Source organism: Montipora foliosa, chromosome 11, assembly GCF_036669935.1.
Source record: "Montipora foliosa isolate CH-2021 chromosome 11, ASM3666993v2, whole genome shotgun sequence".
Taxonomy (NCBI): Eukaryota; Metazoa; Cnidaria; class Anthozoa; order Scleractinia; family Acroporidae; genus Montipora; species Montipora foliosa.
Genome location: NC_090879.1, coordinates 39,366,046 through 39,379,838, shown reverse-complemented (window position 1 = coordinate 39,379,838; position 13,793 = coordinate 39,366,046). Strand labels below are relative to the sequence as shown.

General features: G+C 40.2%; 2 protein-coding genes across 4 annotated transcripts in view; one reads left to right on the top strand and one right to left on the bottom strand.

The window, feature by feature from the left end:
* The window catches only part of LOC137974666 (uncharacterized), a 44,560-nt gene that overhangs the window by 8,337 nt on the left and 22,430 nt on the right, over window positions 1–13,793 (bottom strand). For both annotated transcript variants that reach the window (XM_068821587.1, XM_068821588.1), the window contains 3 exons: window positions 11,627–11,733; window positions 8,526–8,628; window positions 7,771–7,913 (listed from right to left, as the gene is read on the bottom strand). In XM_068821587.1, coding sequence (XP_068677688.1) covers window positions 7,771–7,913; window positions 8,526–8,628; window positions 11,627–11,733 — 353 coding nt within the window. The remainder of the gene's footprint in view (window positions 1–7,770; window positions 7,914–8,525; window positions 8,629–11,626; window positions 11,734–13,793) is intronic.
* Window positions 1,852–6,460, top strand: LOC137975931 (high affinity cationic amino acid transporter 1-like). 2 transcript variants are annotated; one of them, XM_068823139.1, is made up of 3 exons: window positions 1,852–1,970; window positions 2,342–4,351; window positions 4,919–6,460. In XM_068823139.1, exons 2-3 carry the CDS (start codon window positions 2,647–2,649, stop codon window positions 5,173–5,175), a joined length of 1,962 nt encoding a protein of 653 aa, XP_068679240.1. In that variant the 5' UTR covers window positions 1,852–1,970; window positions 2,342–2,646; the 3' UTR covers window positions 5,176–6,460. The 2 variants fall into 2 exon arrangements, with proteins under 2 accessions (XP_068679240.1, XP_068679241.1); XM_068823140.1 differs by lacking the exon at window positions 1,852–1,970 and adding an exon at window positions 2,048–2,150.

The following is a 13,793-nucleotide window of genomic DNA, read 5'->3' as shown; positions in this document are numbered from 1 at the left end:
CAACGCTTAAACTTGGTGTGAAAAAGAAGTTGAACATGTCAGCCTCGAAGCCAATGTTTCTCGATTCCTACTTATTTTCTTCAATCTAGGTTTTTCTTCTATCTAGGTTTAGTATTTTACATATTTCAATACGTCCTGGAAAACAAAACGCAGCTTAGTTGACAGTTATGGAATAAAGCATTGCGTCAAGTTACTGCACTACCACACGCACGCAATGCGTACCTATTTTTTAAATTGAAGAGCGGGGCTAAATTAACAGCTAATTAATATTTAACAATTAGACCCGTAGCCCGCAAGGGCTACGGTTCAATAGCCCATGAGGCGAGGCCGAATGGGCTATTTACCCGTGGCCCTTGAGGGCGAAGGGTCTAATTGTTTTGGTATCACCCAACTAGTCGGACAGAAAAGGCAGTAATAAATTTAGCAAATGCAAGTTGAAGAAATATTTATATGGGAATAAAACGAAAGAAAGCGTCACGCTTTTCGCTACTCGAGGACTATTACTAATAGTCCTCTAGTAGCGTAGCCAATCAAATTGCAGGATTTGCATTAGTCCACTAGTTGGGTGATACTAATAATACATAACCCCCTTGCGTACTAACACATGAATCCTTGCAAATCAGTTACTTATTAATGATAAAAACAACGCAACAGTTTGTGAAATTAAACGTTCCAATTTCCTTTTCCTCTTTTTGGCTTCTTTCACAAATTCTTTTCGTTGGAGGCTCATCGTCGCTTTTCCCTGCCATCGCCAACGAATCATTTCTTGTTCCTTGCAAGATATCGGACACGATTTCCTTTTGCATGCAGTGTTTTCCTGGGTCTGTTGAGGAATCATTGCCAAAGTAAAAATAAGCCAGATTTTGGCCTTCCGCTCGGGGTTATGTGATTTATTGCCTTCGTGCGTTGCCCGAGCGAGGGGAATAAATCACATAACCCCTCGCTTCAGGACTGTAACTCTCGCATACACTGATGTGTCGAGTATCGTAAAGAAAACAAACTTCCATCGGCCAGGCAAACAAGGCAAATTGTTTGAGGAAAGTAATTGGTTCTTAATTTGGCCTTTTTAATCGCATGCTTTAGTTTTTGTAGAAGTACTCGTTCTTTATTACTAAGCAAAAATCAGGCCACCTCTGAAATCCTCTTTTTTCTCTTACCACGCATTAGGCCCGATGCTTGGTCTTTGTCAAATGTATTTTCTTGGAACTCTTATCAGTTCATTGCGCTGTTTACGTTTAAAGCCTGGTTTGAAGACAAAAGCCAAACGCACTATTCGTAGCAATGATTTAGGGAAAAGTATAAAACGCAAGGAAAAAAATGCAATCAGTGGAGCAATAAGTTACAAAGAGCACAAAATTCTCTCTTGCGGCATTTGCTGGGTACACGTATTGGTCTACTTTCCCTTAAGGAACTAATGATGTCGTTGTTTTCTTTTAACGCTGAAGTGTTCACGTAACAAGTGCAAAAGCCGGGTGGCTAATTACTCGTTATTACTGTATCTGCCTAAGGCAAGACCACGAAAAAGCAAACGGCTTTTAAGTCCTTTATATACATTATAATTGATGAATGTCGTTTTCTTGATGAATGAAATATTTTTGAAAATATTACATTTATCAGACTCTTTTTCAGTTCAACGAGTTTATGGCAACAGATATTTTATCCACAATAAAGCACTTTCTCAGCGACCAACGGAACTCCAATAACTATCTGACTTTGGCTGTTGAAATCATGCCAGCGATACATAATTGAAACTAGGCAACACCAGCAATGTCAAAACAAATGTTTGCTATTTTCAAAGCTGTCTTTGACGTAATTACTTTGTCTTTGAACCTTTTTTGACACTCAGTGTTTCCGCGTTCTATTGTGCATAATTCCCATGATTGCGATTCCTGACAAAAAGTTCTCGAAACAAACCCCAGAGGCAATGTTGAAGGCATTTGGGCGACATACAACCCCTGAAAACTCAAAAGGTGCTTTGTCTATGTAGTATGTATTGTACGCAAGCTAGATAATAAGATGGTAATTGGTACAAGAGGGTAGAATATAAATTTAGACAAGTGATGCAATCAAGGCCAAAAACACGGCGATTGTTTAATGACTGATGAGAAAGCAAAAATGATAGAAAAGCGTTTGTTCCTTCAACTTTAGCGGTATTGAGAAAAGGAGGGAATGCTAACAAAAACGTTTGCACATTTGACAACAATACATCCAAGATACTATACTGAAAAGACAAAAGAACCAGCACCTAATAAGCATAAGTTAATCCTTGAATATTACAGGGGATGAAATAATGCGTTTATTGAGGCATAAAGGGACTGAAAGTTTTGCTTGTGCTTTATAGACGGAAAAAGTAACGGATGTGAGGCAAGGCGACCGTTTGGATGAAGAACAGTCACATGAAAGAAATCAGAGTTGTAAAATACGGTAATCACAAATGGGAATGAGTGGATAACGGTATAGTATAAAGGGAACGACGCTCGAATCGGCGAAAATAGTTGGTGAATCGACATCAAAGGAAGCTATGAGTCAGGAAGCTATAATGCTACAAACCTAAAAGTTATTCGCTTCACAATTTTCGAGATATTGTCTCGGCTACCCAAACCGCTTTGCTTTCTGTGTGCCCAGTATTGCCTTTTTGAGTAACACATGAGTTGTACCGACTTCTGGAAGCTTCTTGTCCGCGCAAGGCGACATGATTTAACAGATGAAGATACGTTGTTTAACCGGTGTTTAACAATACTCGATGTGATATTATTGGGAATGGGCTCCATGCTTGGGCCTGGTTTGTATGTGGCCACAGGGCAGATTGCCCGAGATACAGCAGGGCCAGCCATTGTTATCTCTTTAGTTATAGCAGCAATCCCTGCCATTCTATCATCTTTATGCTACGCTGAATTCTCCGCTCGAGTGTCGAAGACAGGCTCGTCATATGTCTACACCTACATAGGACTTGGTGAGATATGGGCATTTATTGTAGGGTGGAATCTTATTCTTGAAAATGTCCTCGCTAGCGCTTTGATTGGGAACGAGTTCAGCAAGTTTATTAACTCTGTCAGTGGTGACCGAATTTACAAATTTATGACGGAACATATGGCGGACTGGAATATCAAAGGATTCCGAAGTTTCCCTGATTTTATAGCTTTTTCTATCATTTTGATGTTCACCGCTCTATCGGCAACAGGACCGCGGAAACCAGCACTGTTTATGCGTCTTTCAACTATGATAAACCTCTTGGTAATATTATTTGTAGTGCTCTCTGGCTTTTACTTCATGGACACAAGTAACTGGGAAACACTTGAAAAATTCGCTCCTTATGGTTTCGATGGGATTATGACAGGAGCATCATTGTCTTACTTTGCATTTCTCGGTTTCGATATCATTAACTCTGCAAGCGAAGAGACTAATAACCCTAAACGAGTAGTTCCTTTTGGTAATGCAGTCAGCACGTACGTTGGAGTGTTCATTTATCTGATAACAGCGGCTATATTAACTCTTATTATTCCTTATAAGAAACTCAGTTTCTCAAGTCCGTTGCCTGATGCGTTTACATACCAGGGTTTTCACATTGGAAAATATCTGGTTGCGATCGGAGGTTTCTTTGGAATGTCAACTGCTCTTCTGACCTTTATATACGCTGGTACTCGCTTGATATACGCTATGGCAAACGATGGGCTGATATTTCAGTTTTTGGCGAAGATAAACAATAGAATGAGCATCCCAATGCGGGCTGCGCTTTTGTGTGGCATGAGTGCCTCTGTTATTGCGCTCTTCTTGAATCTCAATGATTTGGTAGAGATGCTATCGATAGGAACACTGTTTGCATACACCGCGGTCCCTTTGGCTGTTTTATTGGAAAGATACAGACCATTGGAAGAGTCAGAGTTTGACAGTCAAGCGAACGACGATGAAATTAGTGAAACTGGAGGCGTTGATTGTTATGGAAAACTACGAGACACAATACATTCAACATCGAGCCAATATCACGGTCGACTGGACTTTCGAGCTAAGTTTGGTGATAAACCAAGCGAAGAAACTCATCGCATAGCCGGCGTAGCAGCTGCGAGTCTTTTATTTGCTTTTTTTGGCTTTTCGTTGACCGTGTCTCCAAGTGCCGGATTGTCAGTCATCCTAGATGAGAATCCAATAGTGTTATTTGCTTGCTGTCTCATGTCGCTCATTTTTATACTAGCATTAGTAACACTGTTCCTTTTACCCACTAAACGCATCCGGATTGTTCACGCAGTGCCATTTGTGCCTTTCGTTCCCCTTTCAAGTATCCTCATCAACATTTACTTGCTGACAAACTTATCTCGCTGGACCTGGGCGCGGTTCGCTGCCTGGATGTTTCTTGGTAAGTTCGCTTTTTCAGCTAATAAGGCTGGTGTTACAGTTCTACACAGCTTTCTTCAATCTGGAACTAACCACTTTTTGACCCTGTAAGACTGCAACATTTTATGTTAAACTTGTAAATTCATTATTTTTCCTTTATTGATTATTTGCCTTTTTCGTGCACGTTTCTAAATTTATCGATAAGAGTATTCAATTTGAATAGGAAAACAGCGACCTAATAATTCCAAGTTTGTTCCCTTGAAAATCGTTTTTTAGCAGTTTGTTATGTTTCGCCCATGTGAGAGCAATAAAAGGTTTTTGACACCAAGGTCGTGTCTGCCCTTTCGAACAAGCGAACGCGGATGTTCTATTCACTCACACGTGATTTTATCCTCACTGTTTCAGTCCGCAATGGACTAATAACATTTAAATGTTCAGCAAAGAAGGAAGTAAACATGGTAACATCGAGCTAAAAACTACCTTGTGAGGCGGACTTGATCTTGTTGTCGAGTCGCAGTTGTAACCTCGCAAAGCAAATGTCTATATGTGGGCACAATTACACATCTTACTACATTTTTATGCTCTGCAGGAATGGCAATTTATTTTATGTATGGTGTCCACAACAGCAAGGCAGGCAGGAGTGAAGATAGCCGATCACGTGACTTCCTCCAGCGCCTCAGGGAGCCGGCACGTGATATTCGTGTGCGTGCTGGGTCACTAAGCAGTGACGAAGGACCGCTGGCCCAAAGCAGTGAAAGCGAAAATGATGAGGGATTCCAGTCCACTCAAATGACGAGCGAAGACGAGTCCCCAAAACACGCAGCTACTGGCAAGGAAAAAAGTTGAACAGGCCGCCCACAGAAAAGGACAAATGAACATAGCATTATATACCTCTTACTGTTGGTTTCAAAAGAGGAAAAAACAATTTCTAGACTTCAATACTATCTAATTCTATTCCCAAAATGAACAAGACCATAGTTTCTTAGTTCCATTTTGTTTATGATATCTTTCATCGGGAAGTGAAGATCAGACAAGCTCTATTTTTATATACTCGAAAACGAATGGAAAATGGAAAAATTATGACGTTATTTAATTTATACATTTTTTTAAAAAAATCGAATTTATTTGACTGATGTTCGCAGCTGTAACAAAGTTTCTTGAGAAAACAAAACAATTTTTCACAATGTGTAGACAGGGACATATTTTAGAATACGTGTCGCCGAGTCATAAACTTGCTTAAGGCACATATAATTGAGAATATTTCACCACGGTAATTATTTATATTGCTAAGAATAGGAAGAGATTTTTAGCGACGCATGAAGGCCAAAAGTGTTAAAGGGAACCCCCACTCTGACTAATGAATAATTTAAAACCTAACAAAATGTTTGAAACCAAATTTACTCGACAATTTTCTCCCAAAAAGTCTTTAGATGGGAAAAAATTGAATTTATTTTCACTTTCTAGTTCCCGGGCGCTGCCATCTTGCCGAATGATTGTGACGTGTTAACCTTACTGGTTTCACACAAAGTGCTTTTGTTTGGAACCAAGACACGTCAAAATTCTTTAAGATGGTAGCGCCTGGGAAATTTGAAAACCAAACAAGCGTTTCTGAAATTCATTTATTTTCGATACAAACGTCCCCATTGCAAAACGTTCGAACAATTATGATTATAACATATATTCTGTGGTTTAAAGTTACAGTCTTGTTTTATTGGAGGTTACTTTAAACATTCATAAATGGCGGCCATACATTATTCTTTTGTCTTCCTGCTAATGAGACCACCTAACCCAGCCTCGCTCTAAAGCAGCATTTCTTTTGTATTTTGTCCATGAAAACAAACGAGGTTAGTTGGTCTTATTACCACAAGGACAACGGAATAATTTACTGGCCGCCATTTACGAATACGATCTATGAAGATCCGACACTGCAATGATCTGCGGGAGTGTTTGTCGCTCCATTTTCTTGGTTCGCAGAGTAGGGTCTTGAAACCTGATTGCGTGTTTGCAATTAACGCACTAAATTGATGCAATGGCATAAACATGGAATAAAAATACGACGTTGTCTCCAGAAGATCGTTGAAATAATTACGTTTATGGACAAAATGAAAATAAAAGATAATTGTACAAAGAAGATGCTGTTCGATCAACTGATCATCCGCCATGACAGTAGCGAGCCTATGAAGAGACCACTTTCGATATATTAAGATTCAGTCCTAAACAAAAGGCATCATCTCGAGGCTCTGGGGAATAAACTCATACAAATCCTTATATTTATTCCCCAGAGCCTCGGGATGATGCCTTTTGTTTCGGACTGAATTTTAATATATCGAAAGTGGTCTATTCCCAAAGGATTTACTTGCGACAACACCACTGAGACGTAATGAGTATGCACAGTATATTCCATGATCACACCACGCCCAACTGTCGTCTCATCTTCGTTAGTTTCGTTAGTGAGGAAACAAAAGAAAGTAGCCGTAAAAATGCTTAAAAAAAGAACGACCGAGAACTGGCAATGGGCGACAACTTACTTCAAAAGCGTCTTGTTTGGAAAAACAACCACTCAAACAAGTAGTAGCTATCGCTAAGTGCCAACGAGATAGTCAATAAAATACATAGCTTGCAGATTTGCTTCAGAGTGCCATTTTTGGAACCCAATAGTAGTAGTAATTTTTTATTCCAAAGTACCGCTATTCAACTTATCTAAGTTATGTAAGTAAAACCCTTGCACACTTTGTATCTCGGACAACAAGGTAACTGTCAACGTGTTTTGTAATAATATTGAAAGTACTACTGTAATTTTTGAACGGCCGTAATCTTAACAAGAATATTTAATAATTAAGTTGGATAAAATCAATGCCACGTTCAAGATTGCCAAAGCGTTTTCAGTGTGTGAAACATGTCATGGGGAATCAAACTCTCTTGCACGACACATGAAATTTGTTTCACTTGTAGACTTTTTATTTGGTCGTTTAATTGTGTACTTTACTGACAATATTATTTCCTTTGAAAATTAACAACAGCGGCCGATAAGGACACGTGCACTGCTTCAGTCTTGAGCTCGTTTACTCGGTATAGAACACTCAAAGCAAGTGTACACAAAACAATGATCGGAGAAATGGAAAAAATGTGTTTTCACTCACTTCCGAAGACAGGATGTCGGGTCATACAAGTTTGTCCAATGACATCACACATCAAAACACGCGCTTTCATTGGTTCTTGAAGTCACATGATAAGTGGCCTTTCTTCCCTTTATACCTTATCATACATTACATTTTCTCTGGAGCGCTCGAAATTTTTTCTGCATACACAACACTCTCACGCTTCGACTCTATTAAGGCTGCCGCCTCGTCAGCCTCGCGTCTTCGCTCGGCTGACTCGTTGACAATAAGATAAGCGTAAATAAGCTTACTTTCGTTTTTGCTTTAATTTGGATTGAAATACCTCAAAGGGTCACCCCACATGAGTTCCCAGGCCAGTTGACTTTGTGCCTCTGGTTCAGAGAGATCTCTTGGAATGTTATCGATGGAAGAGACGAGTCCATCACCTTGACTTGGCAGCGGAATACCACCATGAACACAAAATATCTAAAAGAAAACCCAGATTTTTAATCTTAATGTTAAAATGAATAAGGAACGACTTTTTAACACATTTGACGATAAAACACTACGCCAAAACACTCATTAATAACATTAGGGAAGTTAAAAACGTAAGATAGAGCAACAGTTAATTAAAACTGAATAGAAAAGTGTCTTTTTAAAAAAAGGGTTTCGCATTGATATAAACGAGGATTCCGTTCTCTTATGAAGAGTATCTCGTAGACGAGGCAGTCAAATTTTCTTTGGCACTTTCGTACAATAAAAATACCAACATGACTTATTAATTTAACATTGAATCAAAGATTTCCGCGACAAGTAGCCAAGAAGTGATGGAAACTAAAACGGTTTTGTTACTTCCGGTGACTGACGTCATCATATCGTGAGTAACAAATGTTAAGAATCCCAACTAGCTGGAGCCCGGCAAACCAGTTGACTATTTCAGCCCGACTATTTACAAGTGCAGCTGAGAAGTTGAACCAGGGGCTACCACGAACAAACTAAATGAGTGGTCAAGACGTGCCTTGAACACGGGATCCCCGGATCTCAATGCAAGCGTCGTAACCATAAGAAAAAAGATGAAAGTACCAAAGAAAAAATTACCTTATCATCCACAATAGCAGCTAACGGTAGGGCATCGAATATGGCGTTAATTGCATTCCACACCTCTTCGCCTAAATCATCGCCAAATTTTTGAATACATTCACTGACAAACAGAAAAGAAAGCAGTGGAAACTCAAGCAAAATACAACGACGATATTAATACGAACATGGTCTCTCTAATTTCTTTAAGTACTTCTTGTGGTGTGTTCTCTTCGGTATTCTTTATGCGCCGCACAATGACGTGAAAAAAATAGTCGGCGCCATTTGTCCCACGACAGAGCAGTGATAGTCATGGATCCATTTCTTATTTGTTCACTTATGTTTAAGTAAATGCAGGTAATAGGCCATTTTCGAAATATCAAATAAACAGCTTGATAGTGAGGACAAAAACAATAGAAGCACGTTGGAATCCGAATGAATGTGAAAAATATTTTGCATATCATCCACTTTCCTTTGTCTTTGTCCTCTAAACCTCTCTTTCAAGCTAAATTTTGGTATATCGAAAAACGCCTATTAGCACGCCCAATGTTGACACCCAACATGAGTCGGATCGTTCAACGTTCAAGTCGACCCGACTAACGGAAGTCAGGGTGGTGATATGCGAAAGGGAAGTAAACTAGACTGCCGAAAGTAAATATTTCACGAATCTAATTCTTCGTGTCTCGATGGATCGTGACGAATGGTGACGGGTCGTACGACCCGACAAGACTGAAGACGACCCGACTTTAGCAGTTAGGTCGTGACAAACGGTGCGCTGGTGAAGAAGCACGCTAGACATGTATATGTCTCGTTCCTTACGCCATGAACGGAAACAAGCGCACTGAGAAATAGGTACACTACACATGTATGCACCTCGATCAATAAGCCATGAGGCGACATCAGCTCGCTGAGAAACAAGCACGCTACGCAATCACGTATCAAGTGAAGCTATGATCCTCGCAGTTATCAACGCAATTTTGGCAATAGCGTAGAGAAGCCTGAAAATTTCGGGACCTCGCGATACCGGTGCGACGCTCTAACCAACTGAGTTATGAAGCCGCTGACATTTGTGGATTCAAGTGTTCCCGTGAAGAATGAATCAATAAACAAGATGATATATGAAAAGAATCATATTTGAACTGCGGATATGAAATCAAGTGAAGCTATGAGAATTTTTTTTTTAAAAAATAATTAAATTATATATTGCACACACACACATAAAATACAAACAACTTACTTACAAGAAAGACATATTTACAGTAAAACAGTATACATTACCCCCCATACTGAAAAGGAAATCAAAGCATTGAAGTTTAAGGGCTGCCGGTTGTAAGGCCGTTACGAAAAGGCAATGAAGGATTTATTGGTCTAGGGACGTATCAAAATAAAAGAAGCAAGAAAAAAAGAGGGGTTTTCTAAATTAAAGTTTTCAGTAATTCCCACTTCGTTTGTAAGGTGTCCGCAGGCTTTTGTTCAAATAGATAGATCGACTTACCCATTTCTGCTGAGCCTGCCTAGGAGGTACAATTTTCCTTGATATAAGTTTTGTGTAAATTAGTTTGTTTGCTTTTTGAGCTTTCAGTAGTTGAAAAGCTTTCATACTCAAATTGTTTTTAGGATCATTAGTTGCAAAGCTGTTTTGGTGTGTTTTCCATACAAGTTTAATTGTAGACAAAATTCCGCAGTACTTGAGAGGGCAAACTGTTATTCCGTACCTAGTTTGTAATTCTGTGAGAGAAAGAAAGTTATTGGAATCGTCCTTCAAATGTTTCACCATTGTAATACCTGCACAATGCCACTCAGGATAATAAACGGGGTGGTTATCAATTCTTATCAGCGAATTATACCACAAGCTTTGGATGAGAAAGTGATTCTCTGAAACTATTCGGTCTTCAAAATTAATTTCTGCTCAAATTTCCAGAACTTCACTAATGAAGCTATCTTTAGATTGAAGAATATTTTTGGAGTCATTTGCAATAAGGTTGCCAGTAAGAGCTGTTTTTCTTCCGAAGGCCTTTAACTCAAGGTCAAAGAAAACTTTTCATTTGCCTCGGTTTTCTGCATCCAAATAGTTTTTAACCAGGTGGCTTTCAAGGATTTACTAAAAGAGACAAACTCAAACTCGCGCGAACTCAAAGAGAAATGCCAAGAGAACTCAAGAGCGAACAAGAACTCATGCTGGTGCAAATAAAATGAACATGGTAGTGATGGTATTCCGAATAAACGCTTTAAAGAACTCTTGTTTGCTCAGCGCCCTGCTGACATGGTTCATAAACAAATATTTCAAAATTTACCTCAGAGTCACAAAATACAAATAACAAGCGTTGCTGAATCTTTCTCACAACAAAAATTTCTGAGGTAGTAAATTTCGCAACTACTCCGATGCCGGAGACGTTCTATTCGCGTGGTTTCAAACGACCTGGACGTCCGGTCGACTTTGCACTTGTCGGGTCGTCACGAACCATACTTTCAACCACATTTTCATATCCACTCCTGCCGAGATTTTCTTCTAAGTTTCTCACGACCTGACTACCTGAGAGTCCGGTCGACTTTTCATTAGCCTGTTCCAGGCTCTCAGATAGTCGGGAAAACAAAAACAACTGCGTGGGAAAAGCGAGTGGGGGTTTGGGCTCGACACAAGCCCCCACTCATTTTTCGCACGCATTTTTCTCTCTTTCCCTACCATCTGGGAGCCTGGAACCGGCTAACTTTTCACATGTCGGGTCTTCACCACCTCAACGGGTCGTCACGAACTGGTTTTCGTTCTCCGGCTGTTGCTTTCGTCATTTCGTTATACTTCCTCGTTCTTTAAGCCCCTTCCACCCGAAAAATTCATTAAATTAAATTCTACGTTTTCCTCTTTTTAAAGCCAAACGTCCAATATTTCGCTTCGCCTCCGTTACGATTTTTCGTAGGCCTTCGGCATCGAAATTACAGAAATTTCTAATCTCGCTTGACAATGTCAAGGCTATCACCGCGGGAGTTGTCGCCAAAGGCACGTTTTGAGGCGATTTGTTTTTTTGACGACAACCAAAACGCTCCGGACAAAAAATGGCAATCCAATGGTACAAAATCGTCCAAAGAACGCACCAGTGCAACGGCCGGGTCTTCGAGAGCCTTACCGATGAAACGTGAACATTTTTTGGATGCCTCTAATTTCATGATTACCACGAATGAGGAAAAACTTGGAGGGTGCTAGTAACTTCTGTGTGAATAAGTACGCGACAACCTAGAAAAAAGGACCAACAATTACCGCTTTCTAGTATGAATTGTTGCTCAAAATCCGTTACATTTTTAACAGTTTGCGAGCATGTGTCGTGAACCACGTTTAGTGACCTCGTTCCTAAACGTCTTCTGCTGCGCAGTGGTGAGTCAGCATCAAAGCTACAATCAGTGGCAAAAGTGGTTGGGACGCTTACGTAAGGACGTCTGTTCACGATTGGCAACAATGAAATAGACTTGGAAATGTCTGTTCACGATTGGCAACAATGAAATAGACAAGGAAATGTCTGTTCACGACTGGCAACAATGAAATAGACTTGGAAATGTCTGTTCACGATTGGCAACAATGAAATAGACTTGGAAATGTCTGTTCACGATTGGCAACTATGAAATAGACAAGGAAATGTCTGTTCACGATTGGCAACGAAGAAATAGACAAGGAAATGTCTGTTCACGATTGGCAACATTGTGTTGGGGGGAAGGGGAAAATTATTCAAACCAAGTTAGAGAGCCAAACGAGTGTCTCAAGACTTTTGTCACTGATTGTAGAATTGGGAAGGGTATGGGTTTGACTCTTATAAGGAGCACTTGGATTCTTTCCCGGGAACGAGTACGTATGCCTGAATCAGTTACTCATCTCATAAAAACCGAAAAGTCCTACGTTATAAATTTTCAACCTCGAGGACTGCGTTTCTAGTGACCTGACTGGCGCCCTAAATCTCGGTTATCAGCTCATATACCGTATGACTGCGGCAAGCTTTGCTGAGCTGGGAAATTTCTGGCAGAAAGCGAATTTTTTTTCAAGTTTGCAAACAATCTGACTTCATTTAAAAAAAAAAACAAATGCAATCCATTTCCCCTTGTTGGACATGAGATCAAGTTCATTCCGTGCAAGGCGCCTAGTGGACTACTTCCATCTCTTATACCATACGGGCTGGTGGAATAAATGTTAATTAGAACAGGAGGTCATCATGCAAGGGGTCTGTCTATCTCCACTTATCCCTCGAGTAAACCCTTTCCCGATCAATTTATTTTAGGAACAGGCTTTTCCCGCGAAAAGTATCATATTTCCCACCAGGCTGAGATAGCTTTGTTTTGATTGGCTTTTACAACAGTGGGCGTGCTGATTCTCCCATGCAAGGGAGGTGTTCTATAAATAAATCTACTCGGCAAAGGGTTGACTCCTAGGCCAAGTATGGGAGACAGAGGCTTCCATTGACGATCCCCCGATTAGAATACAGTGGAACTCCGACTTACGGCCCCCTCGGTAATACGGTCATCTCGTTATTGCCGCCACTTTTTTTGGCCCGGCAAAACGGCCATACATTCCCTTATAGAAAACCCTCGTTAATGCGGTCACCCGTTAATACGGCCACGGCCACAATTTTAAATCCCAAAGAGTAGGATTCTCTATAATTTCAACCTCGTTAATACGGCCACTCGCGCTAAATTAAGAAAACCAAAACGCCTGTGACATGTCAATGTTATTTACCACTGTAATCGAACAGCCGATTTACTTTACAAAGTACTGTCAGCAACACTCCCTCCCTACTTTTCATTACAAACATGATCTTGACACTACTGTAACACCCAGTAAGGCAAATCGCGAAGGGATTGAGTGATTGTGCTTTCATCTAAAACACGATCGATACTAAAGCCTGTCGGTGAGGTAATTACAGCTGTACGGCGGCTTCCGTTTTTTAGAAGCATAGTAAGGTGGGCCTGTTCTTGTTTTGATTTTAGGCTCAGAACCTACAGTACACTTAACAATTTTAAGCGTTTTACCTACTGAACGAAGTTTCAAGTATTTTACTGTAAGTACATTCCTGTTGCTTATTAAAGAGAAAAGTTGTTCTGGAAGTGCAAATGCGATATTTGTAATTACGGCCTTTTAGCCATGAATTTCACCCTACCCCGGTAATACGGCCAATTTTTTTCGGCTCGTTGATGACCGTATTAACGGGGTTCCACTGCATCTAAACAGAAGTACTATTCACCTCTGAGCAAACGGAGAAAAACAAAATGGCTACCCGTTTCGCTTTGGTTACCTAGGAGCAAATTTTATCG